We start from the raw sequence: 25,700 nt of genomic DNA, 5'->3' as shown, positions 1-25,700 counted from the left end.
TTTTATTATAAAGTGGATCTATTTTCATCTTTATATCAATGTTAAAAATGATCAAAGTAAATAATTATATTGATTAAATAAATGCACTTTTTAAACTTATTGGTTGTTTTCTTTCTTTACCTAAGACCTTACCTTACTAACTATGGGATGGGAAAGACGAAAAATAAATAAAAAAACGTGTGTAAATTCTAGAGACGAAGTTCCTTTATTTCAATGTACTTATACAACTTAGTCTGAAGTATCACATGAATTCGTAATTAAACCGAAGTTAGGAGTCCTAAATATACTGAAAGATAAATATTTAAGCTACCTAATTTCAATAGTGTGTTATATACACGACTAACATTTACACTGAAACATACCTTTTTTAGGATTATTTAATAAATGCCACATTATAATAGTATCTACACAGCAGATTAATTTACATTAATGAAGTATAAAAAAGAAATGTGTACAACTACAGTTTATACATAAAGAAAAGGTACTATTCAGACAAATGTTCCTGAAGTTGCGGATGTTATACTTCGCCTGAATTGATATGCAATTTATACAAGGTTTTTTTTATACTTGTTTCTATTGATTATAGTCGGTACAATGTTTCACTAACTACCATTGTTTTGTACCAAGATACATTATCATGACAAGTGTACCCGACTTTACTTCCATAATATTTATAAGAAAAGTTTAAATTCCAATTTGTTAATTAACGATTAATGAGATCTTATTATTTTATGACAAGTGGACAGTGCAGCAAATATCGGATATAATCGAAAACATTTAACAATGACTGCATAACACTGCGTCTATACTTGCGTATAACAATATAACTGCACTGTGACAGCTGTTGATTAAGAAATTATAATAATAAGCTTACTATCGAACAACAAAATTGTAACCTAGATAATACTTAAACTTAACATAAGTCCATGTCTACTGTTCAGCCACAAGTAACGTCAGCATTTAAATAGAACTAACATTGTATTTCTTTCGAATCCGGTGAGAAGCCCAAGCCTAAAAACCGACCCATGAGTTAGGATATGAAGAGACTAAATTATATTTCATACTTATAATACATATATTTGTTTTTTTTCCATTTCATTGTTTTTTTTTTATATAATTTTGAAGTGACTCATCATAACCAAAAAAGTTGATCAAGTTTCCAGTTGCGTTTAGTTTTTTAAGATTGTTTGGGGAATAATGGAAAATAAATGCGGACTAAAACGCCCGGGCATCGAAGTGCCTTATTACTTATCCATGTTCAATAGTTTTTGGGATAGGATACAATAATTATTGCTCGAAAGCATACTAACAACGTTTACTTGTGGCTACCTCGTAGACAAAAATGCAAACAGGACATTATTGGCATAAATACTCCAACTCAACATAATTTTAAGTTTACGACACATAAAAACAATTCCAAAAATCTAACATTTAATTACATACCAGATTATTACATCAAAATAATTATTTAATAGGAAGACCAATATACGGCCTCAATGAAAAAAATCTCATTCAACACTATTATTTACATTTAATCAATTAACGTACACACAACGCAAATACAAAAATAATATATCTACGTACCGCTTTTGCTTTAATAACAAAAAAAAATATTCGAAGCAAACCTTTTGCACATACCAACAATATTTGAAGTCACGGTATGTTGAAACAATTTTGATCTAATTTACGATTCGCGTCACAAACAATCACCGAATATCAAAACAAATATTAAAGCATTAGTTCTCTTACACACGCTACATAACTTATGAGAAAAATTGTCCTACATCGTAAATAGACTCCCGGTTTACTTTAATTCACCCATATTCTCCTGAATACCTAAGATACTTCATTTATAACTAGATACAGGTATAGTGCTCTATAATTTATGACACATATAACAGTGTAATTTACATTAAATACCTACGACAGTCAATCATATCAACTTTGTAGAGATTTGATTAATATCGTGACTGCAAAACTTCTTAAAACTATAGTTAAACGGAATTTTACATTAAAGTTTATCTAAACGCTATACGTAACTTACAAGTGAACCGAAACGATTATTGTTTTGCAAATCTTATTATGTCACAGATCTATATAACTAAAAGACAATTTTCTAACATAAATTTGTAATTACGTAGTGCTAAGGTACTTTACTCTAATTCCCAAAATATTTACAATATTCATCCATTTATTTGTTGATATAAAGACATTATGATTTGATTATGATCGAAAATTGATCATTTACAAAATTATATCATTCGCAATAAATATTAATTAAATGATTGACAAAAACTCATTTTAATTCGTAATGCTAATGAACATTTTATATTTGGCTAACGCGTAAATAACGAGACAGAGTCGACATCGTCACGTTAAGCTCATAACACCTTGTTATACGCTGATCTCAGAACATACAAAACATGCGGTGTTACCTCAGTATCGCAACCGCACGACCGAACGTTCAATGTAAAAAAACCCTAAAAGCTAAAGTATAATTATGTAAAGTTTATAAACGAAAGACTTGCCCTTATTTATTGCAGAGTTACAGAAAAATAAACAAAAAATGAAATACAACTTCAAGTGAAAAAGCATGCATAATCATTCACTTTCGAAGAACTGATAGACAACAAAAGAAAATATACTGAAATTACCGATATTAGGTAAACGAAAATAGGTAAATATTGCTTCAATATGAACGATGTTCATTATTATGCATCGAAAAGACATCACTAATATCAAGTATAAATAGTAAAGAAAAACTACGCATCTAAGGGTTAAGGACAAAATAATAATTTCATGAAAAATAAGGGAAGGAATGTAATGAGAAAGTATCACGATTTTAATTTATATACCACAAAAAAAACTAGTCTGGTTTAGCTCACCAGGAAACCGATAAGAAAATATTAAATAAGATATTTTATTATGTATACAAAAATATACCTAATACCAATCAAGGATTGATGAAAGTCAAATTCATAATTATCACAGTACAGCCAACAACAAAACTAATTCATTATTGCAATACAATTTTGCGACTGAAACTTAATTATAAATATTATTCTGTACCTTATATACAAGATTTATTTATTTTAAATTATCATAGTATTTTGCTGTTGACTATACAATGGAAATAATTAATGTTATATCGGTGCAGTTATACTAATTATTGACAATGGACATGGGTGCATTTTATGAATTGTTATGTAGAACCTCAAGATTGTAACAAATAATTCGGCACCCCCAAACTACTATGAGTTTTGATAAACACAAGAAAAAAATCATAACCCTTTTGATAAATAATTTTGCAGTTCTGCGAGCAAAGGATTAGACATAACACAAAAAACGCCAAAGCGTGAAATTCCAAAGTTAGGTAAATGAAGCCTTATAAAATAATACCTTCGAAATAAGATGTATCAAATTATAGAACCTTAGTAATATGTACAGCTATCTTTATATTTATTACCTAATTTCCGTTAGTTATCCATCCATTTTTAATTTTTTTATGAATATTATTTGTAATAGTATTTAACATGTACTAAATACAAACGGCTTTTCCATAAAATGATGATTATTATATGCAAAAGTCGCCTGTAGATGTAACTTTGAAAGAATCGTTTAACAATTAACATCAAACATTAAATTTTGTGAAAGTTATAGAACGAAATGAAACTTAGCTGATATCAAATTTAAGAAGTCTGTTTTAACAGGTATGTTAAGTGTGTTTTTCTGTTGGTGCCATGAAACTTTTGAGAGAAGTGCTACTTGTAACCGTGAGTAATTTCGATGACAATAGTTTAAGAAATAGCATGCAGGAACGGTTTTGAATGCTAACTGCCGTCTGTAACCGCCGACAGCACTTACCGCGATTGCATGAAGTCGGCCGCAGCAGCACTACTTGCGTATGTATTAACCGTTTTGGATCGAAGCGGCAGCAGTGTGCAGTCGCTGTCAGATATAAAAAATTTGACAGCTCAACTGCACGTGGGTTTCATGCCAATACATACAAACCCGTAGTGCAGCTGCGGTCAACTTCATGCAGTCGGCATGTGCGGTCGGCAGTCGCAGCCGGCAGCAAGAATTCGAAACGTACCTTGAGTGAACTGAAAGTAAAACTGCGAACTGTATCACATCCGACTGTGATGCTTTTTATTGTGCCATAAAGTATTGGAACTTCCATGATTTGACATAGAGCTTACATATTCAGCCCTAGATTCCACCAAAGCGGAAGGAAACAAAGAAGTTTTTAAACAACCAAGAAAACTTCGTTATTCAAACATTTTACCACATTTTAAATATATTCTCTTTTAAACAGTTGAGAAGTTACGTACTAACGTTCGTAACAGTGTCACTCAAACACATGCGCTCGATGAATTTTTACGAACGCTACTAGATAGCTTCATAACTGTTTACAAGAGTATATATCTAAACTGTGATTTACTCTGTGGTATATCTGAGCGGATATATGCCTTTTTTAAAAACTTCTCCGCTTTGATCTGGTTCAATCCGATAGATAGTTTCACCGTCAGTTTGACGTGTCTATTCCAACGCAGTCTTCTACAATCACAGATACCAACACTCCGCGTATCTTTGTAATAAGCAAACGTTATCTACAGTACTCGAACAAGAACAGTAATTGTCTAACTTGTTTGTCTATCTAACTATACATCTATTATACGACAAATATAAACAGTACACGCGAGTGTACAAACGATGTTCTGTTTAGTTAACAAAATGATTTTTGTATAAAAAGACTTCTTTTCTGATCGGATTTGAACTATAGAAATACTAGTCTTCTTCTGCCTGCCATGTTGCTCTTCCATTTTTCCCTGTCACTCGTCATACTGACACTCCCTTCCTATTCATGTCATCTTTCAGGCAATCCATCTTTTCTTAGGTCTTCCTGTTCCTCTCTATCCATCTACATTCATACTTAGCACACACTTTGTTGCATACGTATCATCCCTCTTCATTACATGCACTTCTTTCACCCACCACCAAGTTTCCTTCTCTATCACTCCGTTCCCTTTTGATCCTCCTAGAATGCTTCTTGCCGCTTTCCTTATACACGTCGCCATTTCACTCCAGCATTCATTCACATTCTTTTCATTCATTTCTCCCATTTCAATCATCTTATCAATCACTACTTTTAATTCATAAACTATAGAAAAACTAGTAAACTGCAAAAAACTATTTCTTGTAAGACAGATTGGTTTGTTTGTGCAATCGACTGTGATGAATAACTGGAGCAACATACGGATATTTTAAACCAAAGGCCTACTTTAAACTTTAACATTTAATGTTATTTTTGTTCTACGACTACTTTAAAGCAAAAGTGATATTCTGAAGTACAATGCCGTTGGATCATTAGTATGTCCTGTTTACTGAAGTCAAGGCAAAAACAAAAATCTCCGAAGATCGTCAAGTCAAATAAAAGGTTATTTATATTAAAGTTTCTAGTGGACTATATTTCTAGCTGATGTAAGAAACTGAAAACTTTGTACGCGATGTTATCGTATCCAAAGTTATTCAGTTTCACTTGATGGCTGTAAAATTTGAGGCACTGACTTTTTCTTATATTAGGATAATGTTACAGTCACCAAATGCCGACTAGGACTCAACAACTGGTTACGCATTACATACCTCCGTAAGCAAAACCAGTCCTTGAATAAAGATGCAGAAACTACATAATTATTCTGTTTCTTTTTCTTCATAAAAATATGATCAGTGAAAATATTTTTTCCTTTTACTTTTTTTTATATAAATGTACTGACATAATGTAAAAATAATCTTATTGGCTACGCATATAGTCATGTCACTAACTAAGTTTCACTATGAAATCATTCCACTATTGTAATATGACTTGCCTTTTCAAAGACCCGGCGTATAGGTTCTACAAACAAGTAAGAAATTCGAATAATGAATATTGCTTTTGAAAGAATATACTTTGCATGTATGGTTGTTATATTTTTTTAAATATTTGATAACGTGTTACAAAAGATGGAAAGCAAATAATATGACGATGTTGATAAATTATATTCTAAAAGTTGAGTGACGTGTTTCATTTTTTTATGGTTTATTTTCAAAATAGAAAATATAAAACTAGAAAAAAGTGAACATATTCTATATGTTCGATATTTACAAAACGTCATTTATTCATGATTCATACCATATTTACAAACAAAAGACGACACAAATGATTTAGGCCCACACTCCACTAAGGGCGCTTCCAACTTATGCGTTAGACCGCTTAGGCACCGCAGCAGGCCGTCAAGAAACGCATAAGTTGAAAGCGCCCTAACACGGAGACGACGAGAGCTATCCAAAGATGTTTTTAAACAACCAATAGAATTTCGTCACTCAAACATCCTGCCACCGAACACTGAGAGGGACTAAGTAGAAAATATCTTCAGTTGTAAAAAAAATCTCCGCTGTGCTCTTCTCGTCTCTCGCTTTAGTCGAGTTCGGGCTGAGGGCCATCTTGGAATAACGACCCTTTCAAACACTAGTTCGATAAACCCCTTATATTTGCGTGACAGTCAAATATGTAGTGTTCATTCTATCTCAACGCACACTCGCCTGGCCCAAAACACAGCCTTAGAGAGCTTAAAACATCAAATATTTATCTCGTGACTCGATAAACGGCCAGTCCTATTTTCTGACGAGCATAAACACGATGTGGATCTCGTAATTACCGCCAAAACCAACGCAATCGCAACCATGAAGTTTCTTCACTCTACGTAAACATAGACTAGGAAAAGTTTAAGTTAGTTTACCTTTTATTTAAGTGCCCACTCATATAGAGTTATTAGGTAAGTATACCTGTTTGTTTGTGATGAGTTATGAAATATATAATCATCAGACCCTCTTTCATCATTTTATGCAAGTCAGTGAAATGATTATGAAGTATTTTGAAACTGTAACTGCTCTAGATCAATTTAATGAACTTACTAATACTATATTACTTGGAAGCGCGTTGTTATCAGAATATGGAAAATGTCTGTCATTCAGCTTAATGATATTTGGGTAGGTACAGACTATGGAGTATACGAACGCCGTTAAATAAACAAATAATTTACATGTCATGCACACTTTCGGATTTGTTCACATCATTTTAAATGAATTGGACTATTGAGTATCAAATGGAGTACTTGTTTCTGACATTATTTCCATACTTGATACATTTTGAAAGAACGAAATCCGGCTTAGGCACATGGTTTAGTTTTCAATCATGACACGTAAATTCTTTGGTAGCAAAGTTATCGCCAAACTTAATGGCGGCTCGCAACTAACTTCCGAGCACAGGTACATAATGCGCATACCTAAAATATTTTCTTTCGGCACCTGAACTGGTAGCGGCAATATTCCGATACGTCATAAAGTTTGGCGAGAATTACACCAACATTCGAATAAAATTGTCAATAAATAAGGCAGTTCACATCGCTTTATGACCAAACTATTGTTACCTACATATTACCTGCTAGTCTAATTTGCTTATAGATAAGAAATGTTCTCCATGGGCAATGCTGTGGAGACTGGAAGCCGGATCGCACGAAGTTCATGCTTAAGTGCGTATTGTAGAGCGACCACGCAGGCCGCGAACAATCAGTGTAGCGTCTTCGAACGTTTGGACCTTTTCAAAGCTTTCGACGTTCTCACCCACGGTAGCATAAAGTCACTGGAAATAGTAAAATAAAGATTTTAATTTGTGCACCCTATGATAGTAATCAGTGAAATATTGAATGACCTCTAAAGTATTTTTAAACGCATTTTGTAAGTTACCCTCTATAAAATAGTCAAGATTCGCGAGAGATTAATTTAATCTATACTAATATTATAAAGCTGAAGAGTTTGTTTGTTAGAACGCGCTAATCTCAGGAACTACTGGCCCGATTGGAAAATTTCTTTCAGTGTTAGATAGCCCATTTATCAAGGAAGGCTATAGGCTACTTTTTATCCCGGTACGGGAAGTAGTTCCCACGGGATGCGGGTGAAACCGCTGGCAGAAGCTAGTAACAAAAAAAAAGTCATGGTAACTCTGTCTTTCCATCTGTTTGCTTATTAGCCTGCATGTCTGTCGGTCTGTCTGTCTGTCGGGCTTTCACGCCAAAATTCCAGAACCGTATTTAAATATAATATGATACATAGATACTCTAGACTCTGTCCTTTCCATAGGCCACTTCTGTACTTCCCTCGAGACATGAGTGGAACTGCAGGAAACAGCTAATTCATAAATATACTTACGCAGGTGGCAGATCTGGCAGATCTTCCCCGAAAGCCATGACGGGTATAGTATCTGTGATCTCGATCATTCTAACATCTCTTTGGGGTTGTGGCCAAATCGTGTACACAGACGGTTGGTAGGGCGAGTGACCGCTGTACCAAGGATCCCTCTGACGCATGCGTAGACGCTCCACGTGCCTTTGCTCCCGAATCCGACGCATATGCCACCTAAAACATTTTCATAATATCACTAACAGCACACAAATACTCAGGCCTAAGTTCACCAATAAAATAAACGTCAGTTTCCTAAAAACAATTGTTTACAGTCTGATCGAATCTTGTGTGCAGTTGACAACTGTCAATTTTCAGGGGGAAATAGCATTCTTTGTAGTGTCTGTCAGGGTTGTCAACTGCACCAAAAAACGGTCAGATCTTGTCAGACCATACTATGAAATTTAGCTTTCAGTTTTCAAAATGCACAGTTATTTCAAGCAAAACCGGCATTTATGTTGTCTATGAACTTAGGCCTCGGTTATTAGTAGGACCTTTGAAAACACGACATCAAAATTTTTGATAAAACCGCAGATGTTTAACAGACGAACCGAATTATTTTGTTAATAAACCAACACTGCTTACCATCAATTCCTTAGATTTGGGCAATGTAACAAAAAATTACAAATTGCAAATTTAATATCGTTCGTGTCTAACAGAATTAGACACGAATGATAATGCCCGCGAACGTACTTTTGTAGAAAGATTTATTTTTATAGATAATAAGTACCAAAACTTAAAAGTTACACCTATTTTTTCCCAACTTTGTTGGGGTCAGCCTCCAGTCTAACCAGATGCGGCTGCGTGCATGGGTGGAGCGACCCAAGACTCTTTGGTAAGACTGGTTTTCTGACTTTCTGACATAATAACTGCCTGACAGTCTCCAGCCAGTCTTCATAATTACCAGAATTTTACGAATAAAACTACGTATCAAGATTTTTTTAATATATCTAAATCGTTACATACCTCAATTGTCTGCGCTCTTCAGCTTCTAATTTTTGATGTCGTTTTTCAAAAACTTTATCATCTAAATTCTCTGTTCCTTCAAGACTATATAAACTAGTGTACGGCTTCTCTCGCCATCTCGGTACCTAAAAAAGTAATAAAGAAGTGTCAACTTACTTATATGCTATTTCATGCATGTTTAATACAAACTGTATTGAACGGCATATTTACTATTATATGTCGCTTTAAAATCTTGAAGCGCGTTTTCATGCGTATTCCAGCGTGATCGCTAGAACACATACTAAAGTTCTAAACCGTACCCTTGTGATATCCTCTTAATCGATTATCGGCTACGGCGACTGTTCTCATGTAAGGAGATTAGCCAACGGCGCAGGACATATTATAGTACACAAGCATTTGCGCAGACACAGGTGCACTCACTATTCCTTCTCTCTCATAGCTCGATGGGACGGCAATCCGACATGACCGGAGAGAGATCAAGCGCAGGACCGACATTTACTTGCTCTGCGATGCACGGGTGTATCAATCACCAACTTTCAGCCTCCGGGCTGCTTTGTGAAAGTATTCTTAAACTCAGCGATTTCAGCCCAACTCGGGAATCGAACCCGAGACCTCGTGCTCAGCAGCCGCACTTGCAACCGCTAGACCAACGAGGCAGTTAAAACGTTCCCCCTTATATTTCTATTTAGAACCTTGCCAAACTAAGACCGACCATACCCTTAGCGCTATAAAGGTCAGAAAAACTTACCTCTACAGTGGAGGCTTTGCAGTCCCCTTGATCGATGTCTTCCATTTTAACGTCGGGGTCCAGGCCGAGGTACCACGATAGGTCCGGGTCTCCCACCAGGGTGTGATACGGTTTCCTCGTCATCATTCCTGGCAGCGGAGATTTCTTGCCGCGGCAAGCAGCTGAAAGAACCAACAGACGAAACATTCGATGATTTCTTGTGATAAAGGACAGTAATAACCAAATTGCGATGGCACTAGCTTTGCACAGCAACAATGGTGGCTTTGTTTTTATTATATAAATTAAGACTTAATAATCTACATTACTGCAGCGTACCAGTTGACATAATGGGAGTCACGACTAAGACAATTATGTAAAATTTTAATGTTTTGTATTCAAATATCGCATCCCTGCACCGCGAGTGCAAAATCCTTAGTCGAAGTGTTCGAGTCCTGTCTTCGCGTTACTATATATACTGTGACGATTTGTGATGAGGATGATTGGAAAAAGAGTGCCGCGAGCCGCGCCGGGTTGCGCGCTCACGAGTACCCTCAGTGATAGAATCATAGCAAACTGTTTTTAGATTTTTATAGTGATGAAATTATAAATATAAAAGTGTTTTCGTTAAAATCTATACATATAATAAATCTGTAAAAAAACTGTGTCTGTACATTGAATATATTTAAAAAATAATAATTGGGTGGGGTTTAGAAACAGTAATGGAGCACAAATCCAAAAAAAAAATTCTGTCTGTTTGTCTGTATGTCTGTATGTCTGTATGTCTGTTTGTTTGTACACGCTAATCTTCGGAACTACTGAACGGATTTCAATGATTTTTTCTTTGTTGTATCAGTATTAAGCCTGGTCAACATATAGGCTATAATATATCTTCGAAACTTGAAGACCTGATGCAGAACTCCAACAGACCAACAAAACTATAAGAGATATAAAAATGGTGCCATGGCAAAAATTGTTTCATGTGATGAGCATTTTTAGTTGAGATAATAAATTTGAAGATCTGGAACACCTGATGTGGAACCCCAAGAGCCCAGCTTCTCTGTACCATATACAGGTATGGCGTTTTAGCAAAAGTTGTTCAATTTGATAAGCACTTTCTATTGACTTATACAAATTGAAGATCTAAAACACCTGATGTGGAACTCCAGGTGCCCAGCTAGACTATAGCATATAGAGGTATGACGTTTTAGCAAAAGTTGTTCAATCTGATAAGCACTCTCTGTTGACTTATACAAATTGAAGGTGTAAAACACCTGATGTGGAACTCCAGGAGTCCAGCTAGACTATAGCATATGAAGATATGACGTTTTAGCAAAAGTGGTTCAATCTGATAAGCACTCTCTATTGATGTATAAACATCGAAGATCTGGAACACCTGATATGAAACTTCAAGAGCAATACTACACTTGAAATGTATAGAAATGAATGTTATGAAATAGGTATGGTGAATCCTATCCTAAAATAATGGACACGTATTTTTCTTTTCTCTCTCTCTCACAAACAAATAATAACGAAGATACAACAACGCTTCGTTAAGTCACTGCTTAGTACAAATTTTACATACTTAGACGTGGCGTCACGAGCCCTCACTCTCCGACTTTGTTGCGTTATATCTCATTATTATTTTGTATGTCTCTTCCAGACCTCGGGACTACAGAGTTCCGAATTTTTGGGAGGCAAACGTGGGGCCGAAGCCAACACGCTGAAGCCCTTTTGAGACAACTTTAATGAAATGGTGACACAATACCGTCGATTATCCCTTTATACACTATAGAAATGAACCCAAGGACATTCACCGGTGGACGTCGTTAAAAAAAAGACAATCCCCGGTTCTGTGCTAAACTATTGCTAACTATTGAGGGAAACTACTTGGGCTATTTGTGATGGGATGTTAGTGGATGTCAATGGTACATGTAAAAATGGCAGGTGGAGACTCGCCACCTCACTTACTGGGCCCCCGGGAACCTGAAGCGTGAGGATACCTCGGCGGACTTTAAACACAGATTACGCGCTCCCTGTGCTTACCATGAGGCACCTACCCTCCGAGCAGGGCTACTAATCCTGCTCTAGCGACTCCACTCTGGACGGCCAAGCCAAGCCAGAGGCGTGAGACCTACCCCCGTCATGGTTCACTCCGACCGGCCGGAGATGGGGGATACTCTCCCTGGAGAACTCAGCATATAGTATAACCCCGCGGGGTTGCTACTCCCCGTCATCAGCCTCAGATGTCCTGCGGTGCCTATATCTCATTATTATTGTCGTTATTATCTCAAGAGCCTTTGTCCCAATTATGTTATGGTCGACTTCCAGTCACGATGCAACTGAGTACCAGTGTTTTACAAGGAGCGACTGCCTATCTGACCTCCACAACCTGGTTACCCGCTCAACCCAACATACCTTGGTAAGACTTACTGGCTTCTGACTACCCATAACGACTGCCAAGAATGTTCAATGACAGCCGGAACCTACAGTTTAACATCCCCTCCAAATAACGGTTATTGGTATCCAAAATATACGTAGAAAGTACATACGAACTTAGAAAAGTTGCATTGGCAGGCACTTGCCAGACCTGGAATCAAAGACGCACGCTCATACTTGAGAGATTGGTTCTCTACCCACTAAACCACCACGACTTCCACTAAGTCACCACGACTTTGTCATCTATTTAATGTTTTTTTACGTAATAATACGTGTAACATTTTTGCCACATAACTTAAATGCAGACTTATTAGAATCACTACTTTTATCCCTATGATCACGCCTATTGCGGTTCAGTTCTCAGCGTTTTGTTTAGTCCAATTTAATTAAATATATGGAACGTTTCTAATGTTTATCCGTATTCCGTTGTTTTCAAGTCAACGGGCCCTTAAAATTCAATATCAGACGGTTCAGATCTTTGATTTTGCTGACCCCGTAGTCGCTGGCATAAGGGACAGGATCCGCGTACGAAGTCGCGGGCAGAAGCTAGTTGTTAATAAATGTGTAATAAGTATTGTATTGTATAGATAAACGCATATTTTTGCCATCTAAGGCCTGATTTGCTGTTATAAAGATTATGGTTCACAGAAAATGTAGCCTTTCAGAAGTGAAATAGTGTTTAGCTGAAAGCCTAAGCCTTAATCTTATTTCTTTTAAACTTTTTCGTTCAAATATTGAAAAATGTCTAAGTTCTACAGTAATAAATAATGATCGTTTTTGGGTTTATTTTTTTTATTTTACAAGCTTTTATTTAACTTGCAATGTATGTATGTATGTTTGTGTGCTCGGGTGGAATTTTACAACTCAATTTTAAGGCACTTGCACTCAACCGATTGAGCTGAAATTTTGCGTACATGTTTAGTTCGGATGACAATGCATGTTAAGCTGTGACGTCATCCCAAATCGAACATGGCTGAATAGGCAAGATGGTGGACTAGTTATTTTTAAGGTACCTATACAATATGTGTATCAAATGAAAGGGATTGACAAGCAGAACACAGTGCACTTTACGAAATAATAATCCAAGATGGCCGCCGCTACAGAATTGCGGATAACCAATTTTTTTCAATATCATCATTATGGGTATTAAATGAAAGGGCCTGACAAGTAGAATCTAAGTCAAAATCTAAGTCTCTAAATCTAATCTAAATCTCGCGACAAGCTTTTAAAACAAATGAATTGTGTAAAATATGGTAAATTTGAAATGTCGTTATAAGTTGACAGTAAAGTTATAGTAAAAGTTATTTTTTGTTAGTTTATTTTTATCTGGCGGCGTGCGTTTCATGACGCTCCCATGTACTGTTGTGATTTTATTCAACTGTAAACTTGTGAAACCAAATAAAAGAGAGGTTGGCGGGAGGGACGGCGTATCGAGGCCCTCGCTACGGTAAAGTTTCGAATACATTCGGTGCGCACGCACCACGATACATTCGTAGTCATCTGTATAGTGATAAATAGTAGTAAATAGTAAACAGTGCAAGTAAATAGTGAATCGAAACTCGTCAATTCAAGATACTGTGAAAATTACTCGAAGACTTTTATTTCGCCAGCATTTCCTGACCCCACTGTAGCAGAGAATGTCACGTTTTAAGGTGTGGTAAGTTTAGTTTTAAATTAAACCCCATATTGTGAACATAAAAATTTATTTAGATAGGTCGAGGTTCTAATGCCCGTCAGTTACATTTAAATTCCTATCTCGAGGTAAGTGCGCTTGTACTTTCCTGGCGTGACGTGGAGAGATATCCAGTGATGATGCTCAGCAGAGGACCCGCAGATGGTGATGCACTATGGGAAGGTGTAGTGCGTGCACGGTGCCTCTCGGTGCCTGCTGACGTTCGGTCAACGGATCGACAGTGGCCCGGAGTTTAAGCCCTGACTTTGCACCCGAACTTCGGACCCTGGAATAAACGTCCATTCAAATAAGTGACGGCTTTTGTTCGTCCTTCTCTGACTGTGATTGACACGGAAGCAGGAAGCAGGAGTATATTGCGCTTAAGGCGAATGTGTGCAAATTCACAGTCAGAATCGGAGTTTACAAATAGCAGCTGAAAATATAGTTTTATATAAAATGTATAATACGTATAAAATAAAATAAGCAGAATAATAAAATTAACAATGAAGACTACTTATGATGATGGAAATGGTTAAGAATGATGCTACTAATGTTCAGAGCAAGAAAAAAAAATGAAATCTGCAAGTCATTAGCAAACGGTCACCCAATAGGCGGGTGGTAGCAGTAACACGATTGTTCAACACTTACCCAATACGGGAAAATACACTGATTCTACAATATTAGATAATAAAGTTTAAAGAAATTTGTAAAATATACGTATTGAAAAAAAATCGTCAAGATGACACGATTAACGTCACGCACTAAGGACAGGCAAGAGTAAGTACTTGTAAGGAGCGCGCAAAAGTGTGTCTTCCGTGATGATGTTTAAATAAATGGTCGCTTCGCTAAAGAAACGAGCCAAACTCACAGGAACAGGTCCGTAATTGAGTAACGTACGAATCCGATTTGCATTGGTACAGCAGTCCAGGTAAACGAATCGAAACATATTGTGATATGCACAATGACGTGAAGTTCCAAATTGGCTCAACTTGCCGATGCACCGCTACGGATCAGAATTACGTACTATTTGTTTTTAAGTTTTATGCTAAGTATCTTATATTTGTGATCTAAATTATTAAAATAAATATTAATTTGTAAATACGTAAATCATTTTAGTAATAGACATAAATACTATAACATACCAAGTAAACAACTCAATACAATGACGCATCACCGCCAGCTCACGCACACATAGAAATAGACCGAGTCTTCGACAGCAACGACAAGAAATTCCTGCGGCGACTACATAAAGGCCAGCGCTAGCTTACCAGATTCATTCGCTAACTAGACGGATCCGAGTGCGAAAGCCCCGCAGTCCACTCGTATTCAGTAAGCACCCTCTTATTCGATAGCCTAGCAGTCTTTAAGAGTGTGTTTAGGGAGATTAAGTTGCGATACTACGTGTCCTTCTTAATTCTCAATACAGTCCACGCATCGAAACCGATTCAAGAACCAGCGACAACGTCAACGTCTCGAAGCCATACCCCATAGTTTCCTGCTTCTAAGTTACGTCAGTCCCGGACACAGTTAAAACTGTTTGTTACAACAATTTTTTAAACATTATAAGCCCGGAATAAGTATTTTTATTTCTTTATCTGATTGCATAAAACTACTGCTCATGCAGCCCGCTCAGCATTTTAGAAAATTTACCGTAGCGAGAGCCCACGTCTGACGCGAATACTGTAAGTAATAATAAGACGTTACCTTTACCCTTGACCATCTTTGCCTTGGGCCCGACTGGTTTCGATAAATTTTGCTTCGAGTTTTTAATGACTCCTGCAGCTGACAGCGCTCGTTTCCTACCACGTTTGCTTCCCATGCCACGTCGACTGTCCGAGGGATCCTCCTAAAATATTAACATTATTATACACTCTGTTTAGGCAGTAAGACCAACTTCCAGGACTTGATTGATTGTGTTCGGTACGAGACCTCCAAACAGAAAGGGCCTAATCGTCGTTTCCTCTGGACACGACGACCAAACAATAACAGATCGAATAGACTATACAATTGAACGAACATGTTAGACTGTAGTTACACAAGAGAACAGTACTGGAGGTTTGTCCAATGTGATGCATCAACACACTCCTATAAATTAAAAAAAAGATCAGAACTTTTGAAAGTAGTACTTACTTCGGGCCCAACTAAACTAGTGGTCCGCGCTCCCCTTTTTTTCATCTTATCGGTTTCATTCTTATCAATGGAGCCGTAATCTAAATTGTTTGTAAGAGCATCGACTGCGGCCTCTGCTGCGGCCTCCGCATCAATAAGCTGACGAAATTCCGAAACATCAAGAGTGGGCAGAGGTGTCAAATTCGGGTTTTCACCATACGAGAAATCGCATAAACTAGTCTCAGTTCTCGCTGTTGAATATAACGTTGAGAATAAAGGCCATTCCAAATTCGGTTCTTTCTTTATGTTATCCAGATCTGATTGCTGCATTAAGGGCGACGTCGTCGGCGACTCGAGAGATTCTTTTTTAATTTCGGGTATTGTAAGTGAGGCCGAAACGGGAGTCAACGGCGTGGTCAGTGACGAGTGTGTCGTCTGCAAGCCCGACAGCGGCACGCCGTGCAGCGGCGTCAGCGAAGCCATCGTCGTGTGTGGACTCGTAAGAGAGCTTTTGAGTACGCCTTTTTGCAAACCTTTACTGGCGGCCGAGTGTGGCGACTTGCGAGACGCAGCCGGAGGCGACTTGTGCTGGCCTTTCGTTGCCTTGTGCGAGGCACCTGTACGCGTCGAAGTGTTCCGCGTCGGATGCGTGTACGTAGACATATGCGTGCACGCATTCGTCGTGAGTGTAGACGTCTGCTTAGGAGTTAACGTAGCTATTCGCTTAGGCGTCAGGGCGTCCGGCTTAGTAACGTGCGTGTACGTAGACACATGCGTACACGCATCTGAAGGCGTCTGCGTCGTGTGCGTAGATGTATGCGTAGTTGATTGAGGCGCTGAATACGGAACTATATTTGGCAAATTATACCTTTTCTCTAATTTTATTTTATTTGGCATTTTAGTACTCGTTTCGGTTGCTGGCACATCGTATATCCGCCTAGAAGACGCTGCACTGTCTCCCGAGAGGTCCGAACATATTTTCATTCTCCCATGATTAGTTTTTTGAAGCATAAGTTTTGGTATCGGCGATTGCTCCCTCATGTCCGCTTCCCCTAGTTGGTAAGGGTCTTCCCCGGTAGGGGTCGTGTCGATCAGCTGTAGCCGATCAGACAGCGAACCGGTGTAGTGAAGCGTTTTCTTTGGAAGAGTGGAGGTTTTAGACTTGCCATAGGTATTTATCATTTTAGATTTCTTATTTACACTAAAAGTGCGCTCAAACGCTTTATCATCGTCGAACATATTCACTGAAACAAAAGTAATGGATTAGCTGCTATATTACTGATTTTAGTTCGAGTTTAAGTAAATGGTTACTCGCGTGTAAGTAAATTAAGGATATTTATTTTATGATTATGTGTCTCAAATGTTGGTATATAGATATAAAATGTTTATTCCAAATAGGTTTTGTTAATGTAAGGAATCACAACGAAACTTACCATTTTCCGGTGGCTCAGTTTTGACTGTTGGAGTTTTAGGCAGCCGACTCAAGCTGCCCAAACTGCCAGATGTTCTTCTCCGATTCCTCTGTATTTTCTGTATCACCGTGTTTCCGCTGTATGTGAAAAATGATTAATTGTTATTTGTTTCCACAGTAAGACACGGGGAGCTATAAACTTCTAATATACTGAACAACCTGTTTGACGTGACAGTGTACAGTGGTTCGGGTCGGGGTTCAGTCTTGATTTCCTTTTTGATATACGATCGCTTATTCTCAATCATGGTGCCGAAGTTATCGCATTGCAGGCTACTGTTGTCCAAAATCGAAGGCACGCTGATGTCACCGGGCAAATATGTTGTTACGTCTGAAAAATAATCGTAATCAAAAGTTCAACTCCTATTTCCAACTTCTCCAACTTCTATTTACAGGCGGAAGGCCGAAGAACTTAAAGGTGCAAGTTGAAAACGAGCTGCCGACTGCAACTGCCGTGTACTTATCGCAAATTGTCGACCGCAGCTTCACTACTGGTTTTTATGTTATGGTTATACATTGCAGTCTCCATTAGCTATCCACCTATTTCATGCAATCGGCAGTTGAAGTGGGCACCACGCTTCTAACTTGCACCTAAGACATTTACAAAATAACCAACTGTGAAACCGGTATGGACTCAAAGAATATCACATTTCTAACAGCCGAAAACATGTTCCGTTGCTGAAAGCGATCGTTTATACATCAATATTGCATTAAACTATTTTAGGACCTAAATGTGCGACTTTCTCAGTGGCAACGTCGCCTTGTCACCTTCTAAAACATATTAGTCTGACATGTTTCTCAGAAACCCAAATACATTTTGCTACACTGAGTTGATATTAATTTAGGATGAAAAATATTTTTTCCATCCATATCCATCGGTTGAAACCTTATTCTTATTACTTCATTATCCCATAAAACAATGTAATAAATTATGTATGTCAAAATCTGGGTTTATCAATAACACAAAAATTACTAGGAAAAGAATGCAATTTTGAAATTCATGACTCCTTCTTACTTGAAATCATGACATTGCAAAATCATAATATCTGTCGTAGTTTCAAATAAAAGTGATATAAATTCAGTTCCGTTCAGATCATCCAGAGTCAGCCATTATAGTTCAGCCTGAGAAAACAAAATATCATATAGGCTACTTTTTATGTGATTGCAAGAAGACATTCTCTAAGGAAGTGAGTGAAACCCTTGTAGAAACTAGTCGTGAATAACGTAGTAATAAGCATTAAAATTACCTGTTTCAGAAGGTCTGTTTAAATCAAAAGACTCCGGTGGCATCAAATGTTTGGTTTTAGAAGCATCATTATTGAAAACATATGAATTTGCTCTGCTCTCTGGCACCAAAAAATCTGTTAGACTGTTAAACACTACCTGAAAAATAAGGGATATTACATCTTACAACATATTCCTAAAACAATCAAAGATAAGTGAGTGATTACTACAAATCCAATATTGGGGCTTATTTTCATGCAATATTTATTATTTTTAAAGTACAAGACACAATCAAGATTGATTTACGTGCTATGCTAGATATTGAAAGAAACACAGTCACTATGCACTTTTAGATGTCTATAAATTGAATCAGTTTATAGAAATGATAAATAAAAGTAGTGGTGATTGACGTTCAATCCTTCTCTGTATGAGAGGAGGCCTGTGCCCAACAGTGAGACGATAATAAGGGCTGATAATGAAAGTAAAATTACCTGATTATCAGTAGTAGCAGGTTCACTCTTGATAGTAGTAGAAGTAGCATTTGGGGGTGGGACATTTATAACAGGTGCAGGGTTAACATTATGCCTTTGACTCACGGTTATCCTCCTGTCCATACGTGTCACCTTAGACTTAAGCTGCAAATGTTAATGCATAAGGTGTAAATAAACATTGCAATTGCAATTCAAATACAAACAGCACAGCTAAGTTTAACATATAATATAATAAGTTATGAAAAATATGTCTGTGAGAACCATAGATATGGAATCCCAGCACTGTTTGATAGATCGGCAATGAGTGACAAATAAACAAGTATGTTAATCCAAAAATGGTCTGTACTGGGCTCATGATATTTTGAAAAATGTTTCTAATGTTTTATAATCAAAATAGATTTTAAAGTAGCAGAAAAAGTCATTCAACTGAAGTATTCAATATTTGGCTTCACAAAAATCTATATTGCCGATCTATCTACTATTCTATATCTATGGTATGCATGTCTTTTCAAAGAAAATAGTTCAATTGGATGCTCAGCTTAGAATATTGCAATGCAAGCTAAATTTTAAGCCCGTGTTTTAAAACTATCTATATAACAATTTTTTTTGAAATACCAGAGCAAGCTTGGAAGCATTCGCGTATGCAGACAATACACTAAATAACATTTGCATTGCTGTTGAGAGAGAATAACAATCTTACTAATATGCAGATTTGTAAAAAGAGTTTTCATTCATATTACTTTACAATCTATGATTAGTAATTCTGATCCATATTCAAACATGTTCACTTCAAAAAAAAATTATAATATTACTAGGTATGCAGGTTTCTCTTCTAAATTAATGTGTGTAAAATTTTGTTAAGAATAACAGAGGAAAACAATCGCAAATATGTAAGAATGTACCAAAATATTTATAACCTCAAATAATAAAGCAAGCAGAATTAGCCAATGTATACTAATACTATAAACTTCTTTGCACAGCTTTTAATTTTAAACCAATAATGTGTAGAATAACCAGATCAGTTTAATATTTACAAGTTAGTATTTATGTAAACATAAATATACTAAGCATAGTATCAGCAAAGGTTTATATGAAAAAAACTATACTACAAAAACAACAATATGAATGAAATGACGGGTTTTATAGCAAATATGGGATGAATATGTACTGTCATATACACTATAAACATAGACTTATATTAAAATAGTATATCAATGCAATACACAGTAATAGTATAGATTTCATGTTTGACGATACCATAAAAAAATTACAATATCCAGCGATCAACCCAATATCATGTGGTATTTAACCAAATCTGGCATGCAGGTTTACATCAAAATATACAGTTTTACACCAAATTATCTACACAGACTAACTTGCAATATCAATATGTACACCTTCTATGTTCTAAACATGTATTCTCATCACAATTTCTAATACAAAATGATACTTACAGAGTCATTTTCCAATTTCAGAGCAGTGTTCTGTTTGTCCTTTTTAGTTATAAGTTCATTTTGTTGTTGTATCAAATCCAGATGATACACAAGCAAATTTTTCAACCTTTTGTTTTGAATTTCAGCAGCAGTTAATCTCTCTGAGAGCCTATTGATCTCGAAGGTTGGCTCCGCGGCAACCCCTGCCTCCTTGTCATCAGGGTGCGACGAAACTTCTACTTCCTTGTCAAGATGTGCTTGTCGCCGATCTGAGTCCTCTGAATGACATGCGTATATGTGGTCAAATGGAAAACTCAGCGCCAACGACTCTTTCGCGTCCAATTGATTTAATGCCGACAGATCCCCTGAGAGATTCACCAAATTCGATTCATTTACGCTACTACGACTGTTCATTTTTATAAGGGGCCAATCGTAAGTCACTTACGACGACGAGCCTGCCGGCTGTCAAGAACTAACTACCCGACACTACACTTTTGTTCGTTTCATTACAACTGAATTGATCATCTGTTTTATCACACACACTATTATCACATAGTAAAATTATTATCCACACTTGTTTGGAAGCATTACATTTTAACACAATAACAAAATTACGTATATTCAATAAACTGACATTTCTTTCACGCACATGCAGAATGATAAAACGCGCATTATATCCATGCACATATTCCGTCTACGGTTACTCAGGGACAAATATGTTTGAAAGAAAATCATTGGTAAGTAATTTATATATAAATATTAGTAATCTGATTATATCACTGCGTTTGATAAAGTTTTCGAGTAAATTGAATAAAAATTGAAAAAAATCGTCAACTAAGTCAAGGCGTCAACCGTAGACATTATTGTTTTTTTTTTTTCAGTTCTTTCTTTTGACGCTTCTCGACATTAGGATGTGGACAAGTATCGATGACATTCTCGCTGGTATTACTGATGTATATTTTTTCCTTTTTTCTTATTATATCATAAAACACCTTATTCTAATTGTAACAATTTTTGATTTAGAAAATGTGTCTCACAATCAATTGCACTAGCTGAGTTTCACTTGATGCGACGGTGGCGTTTTGTCTATGGTTCAGGAATGCCGTGAATTTTCACAAGGCTAAAATACGTATGATACGGTACTTGTTGTGTTTATCATGTTTTGTATTATAAACAAAAAATTAAATAGTATTTTTAACTATGGGTGATTTAATTTCCCAATATCTGGTAGGATCCGCTAGGTTTATATCGGTATTTTAACGTCTTTTCCATGGTCTTTTTAATATTTTTTTTAATACCATATTCGGTTTCATCTTTAAATGACTCTAGGAAAACATTTTAGCCATCGTTCCATCGTTATATACATGCTTAAATATTTAGGATATGTGTACTGCTAACAAATTCTAATAAAAGAGTTGTTTATTTGTTTTAAGCAGAAATGTTTTTTTTACGTTGGCAGTAATTAGTAGCAACTTTTAACGAATTTTCCTTTTTAAAAATGGGCAGCTTTCGTAAAATTAGAAAAATATCCAAAAAAACATTCATCTTTTTTTGGTGGGAAATCATCAAATGAGCAGATTGAGTAGAGTCTCAGACTGTTCCAGGGCCGCGGTAACTCCTTTTGACCCTAGAAGGCCTCACTGGGGTTTACTGACTCTATTTGAGGAGCGCGTGGAAAAACGTGCGCCGACACCTAGGCCGGTCGTCGCCTATTAGACGGAAGGAGAATGAGCCACCGGGAGCGCACTACCCATAGACAACTGTGCCCGGTGAGGATCTGCGTCACGCGGAAGGTAAAGGTAAAGGCGCTATGACTCCTCCCGAGCAACTCTTCTAAGAGGGGACTTACACCACTATTGTGGCGTGCCTTGCACTGGGCTGCGACAGTCGCTCTTTCCATGCCACCATGAGACCGGTCTCTGTGCGACAACTCGTCGCAACAACTGGGTTTCCCCCGGCACTGAATAGATGAGACCATCCTTATGTGGTTAGTTTAATAATAACAAAGACATCATAACATCGAGTAGGTATAGTTCGGCCGTTCAGAGAATGCGTTCCTGACACCTATCAGTTAGTCAGGACTAGTGATGGGCACAACATAACACTGAGTTCGTTACCGTTCCCCCAAAATAAACCGCCGCATTATTTTAAGATTATTTTCGTTTTAAATTGGCGGAATCATTTAAAATTTATATTTTAGTTATTTAAGTGGAAACCAAAAAAAGGTAATATTCATATAATAAAATCGTTTTATTTATTCTTTGTTACAAAGTTACAATCTGTATTTCTATGCAATAAAGTAAGTACATTGAATTGAATGTGCGTACAGAATATTAATCAGACTCCGATTCGCTTGAGGAGGTGGTGTCTTCATCATCATCTTCGCCTACGTGTATAATTATATTAGGTATTATCAATAACAGAATCAATCCTGATATCTCGGTCAAAACCTTCCAAAATCAGGTTTTTAGAGCTCTACCTCACTGGGACGCCATGGCGACGTCGCAAGCGGCACAGGTCTGGCTACTTCTGGCATCCAAATGTCGCCAAGTCGAGTGGCCATGGCGTCTCGACAGTCAATTGTTTACGTCGTCGCTCAAGAAATTGCAAGCTAATTGGCGACCACATTGGCGACTGTGTGAGGGAGGTGCGCTTTACCGTGTACATTATAGTGGCTACTGTGGCCACGTCGCGTCGCCAAGTTGCCACGGTAGCCAGAAGCCACATAGGGAACTGTAGCTCGTGGCCACGCCTCCAATTTGGCGACGTTGCGACGTTCCATACATTTCAATACTAACTGCTTGGATACGTAGCCGGCGACGTCGTCATTGGCGTCCTAATGAGGCAGGGCACTTAGTCTTAGCGCACGAAACGACAACAAACGACTATTTAGCGTCACAAAATGACGGCCCATGATGCCATTTGGGGTTACCAATTTCAACCTAAATATAAAAATGCTACTTTCTTTCGCGCGTTCAGTTTGATCATACTTTTATTTTTATATTTCATAAAAGTTATCCTATAGTCCATTATTTTCAAATTCTTAAAAAGAAAAACAAAAAGTATTATTTTATATTATAAGTATAACTGTATAAGAACCATCAACCAGAACAGATTACGATACTTGCCTGTTATTTTTAGCACAGCACTACAAATATAAAGCGCTGACATAACCTTGTAATAGCGCAGTATAGATTTAGAAAAATATTGTTTACCAAGTTATTTGACACTCAATTTGGCACAAAATTACAACATTCATTGATTATTATTGATATAATAATGTTGTTTTAATGCTCAACAATTGTTAAAACGATAAACAACCAGCAAAAATATTTTTATCGTACTGCAACGCCATTACAAAGTTACGTCGTCAGTTCAATCGCGATGTGTCAGAAACGCATTCTCTGAGCGGCCGAACTATACTAGTACTTACAATACGAAACTAGTACTCACGCCATTGAAGTATAGGCCGTCAAACCGACATTAATTTCATGTGTAAAAAACTAAAGAAGCGAATTGAATTTATTTGTTTCAGATTATTTGAGTTAATCAAGAAATCCTTTAGATGCGGATAGATAAGAACTGGCAAATATGGCAAAGTAAGTATGAGGATTTGTCGAGCAAAAGAGTATACTTACTTATTAATTAGTACCTTCCAGCGGTTTTAGCCGTTTCCCGAGGGAACTAATTCCCGGACTATAAGTAGCTAATATGTAAGTCTGATTTATAACATAGGCGAAATTATTGCTACCTACTAAATCTGTCTCTGTCTAACAGCCTCAGCTTCGCAAGGCTATATAACATAAAAATAATATAATTAGGTACCTACCTACCTACCCCATAAACTACGCTAAATATTAACTACGTGAACTACACTGATTGGCCTTGCAAGGGGGTGGTGACCGGGACAGTAAACAAGGGGACAATGGGTGGACAATCATGTGACCTCCCCACCCTCAAACCCCTGACCCAGCCTACTGATATGATGCGAGAATTAATGGCTTAACGGTAAACGGCTCGTGTGAAAACCCCAGCTGATTAGGTCAGTTTTTAGGGTTCCGTACTCAACTATTGTTTTCGCTCCTCTGTCCGTCCGTCCGTCTGTCACCAGGATGTATCTCATGAACCGTGATAGTAAGAAAGTTGAAATTTTCACAGATGATGTATTTCTGTTGCCGCTATAACAACAAATACTGAAAACCAGAATAAAATAATGATTTTGGGGGGGCTGCTAACCAACAAACGTGATTTTAAATAATGCTACAGAAACCCTTCGTGCGCGAGTCCAACTTCCACTGCCGGTTTTTTTCTATTGGCCTGCAATGCGCGTGCAGTTTAAGTACTTGCATAAATTAAGTCAAGGCTGCTTTTTTATAGTACAAAGGCAGGTTAGTGGTTAGAGTTTGTACAGAGAATAAGAAAATTCCGCGAAGGTACAGACCGAGTAATAAATACTTTACATAATGTATTTCAGTTTCGTCAATTAAGTAGTGTACCTACTAAATTTTTTGTGGCGTGGCACCAGTCAGCGAAACATGACGCCGGCTCTTCGTGTGCATTGGTTTTAGAATATTTATGGTTACTGTTGTTGAAGTTATATAGGTAAATAATAAACCTATTGTATAAATTAAATTAATGCCTGAAATAGATGGATCCTTAAGAAATAAACAGAAACTAGAGAGCCAACATAATTCCAGTTCATTAATCTACCTATGCCTACCTTCACCACTGTGTGCTTAAATTGACAACGGTCATTTTCTAATGTTATGTCAAATCGCTAATTATGGATACACGGCCTAGTACAAGAAGGATTTAGGTGTTCTTTTTTTTAAATTTATATTAAAAAAGAGTTTGCACCTAAAAAGGTCCTACATGATAGAATGTTATGCAATACTTTCTC

At 37.0% G+C, this 25,700-nt stretch overlaps 1 protein-coding gene across 2 annotated transcripts; it reads right to left on the bottom strand.

Annotated features, from left to right (window-relative positions):
- Nucleotides 1–182: 182 nt before the first annotated feature.
- LOC124644939 lies at nt 183–21,823 on the bottom strand. Of its 2 annotated transcripts, none has more exons than XM_047184634.1 (11): nt 20,822–21,823; nt 19,368–19,511; nt 18,900–19,035; nt 17,812–17,983; nt 17,618–17,733; nt 16,206–17,428; nt 15,780–15,921; nt 9,989–10,149; nt 9,241–9,365; nt 8,245–8,451; nt 183–7,678 (listed from the first exon to the last, which is right to left on the bottom strand). In XM_047184634.1, the coding sequence occupies exons 1-11, from the start codon at nt 21,212–21,214 to the stop codon at nt 7,606–7,608; spliced, it is 2,892 nt and encodes a 963-aa protein (XP_047040590.1). In that variant the 5' UTR covers nt 21,215–21,823; the 3' UTR covers nt 183–7,605. The 2 variants fall into 2 exon arrangements, with proteins under 2 accessions (XP_047040590.1, XP_047040591.1); XM_047184635.1 differs by having other exon boundaries at nt 17,815–17,983.
- Between the last annotated feature and the right edge of the window lie 3,877 nt (nt 21,824–25,700).

The sequence above is a fragment of the Helicoverpa zea genome, chromosome 31, assembly GCF_022581195.2.
Source record: "Helicoverpa zea isolate HzStark_Cry1AcR chromosome 31, ilHelZeax1.1, whole genome shotgun sequence".
NCBI classification, from domain to species: domain Eukaryota; kingdom Metazoa; phylum Arthropoda; class Insecta; order Lepidoptera; family Noctuidae; genus Helicoverpa; species Helicoverpa zea.
The sequence above is the reverse complement of the archived record's forward strand: the minus strand, read 5'-3'. Positions and strand labels throughout refer to the sequence as shown.

Bases quoted from the DNA above. Each gene is read 5' to 3' on its own strand.
- LOC124644939 (XM_047184634.1), bottom strand. From the start codon at position 21,214: ATGAACAGTCGTAGTAGCGTAAATGAATCGAATTTGGTGAATCTCTCA. The intron at 9,366-9,988 runs GTAAGTTTTTCT...TTACTTTTTTAG, and splicing joins GCAAAGCCTCCACTGTAGAG to GTACCGAGATGGCGAGAGAA. The intron at 7,679-8,244 runs GTAAGTATATTT...TACTATTTCCAG, and splicing joins CTGCCAGATCTGCCACCTGC to TGACTTTATGCTACCGTGGG.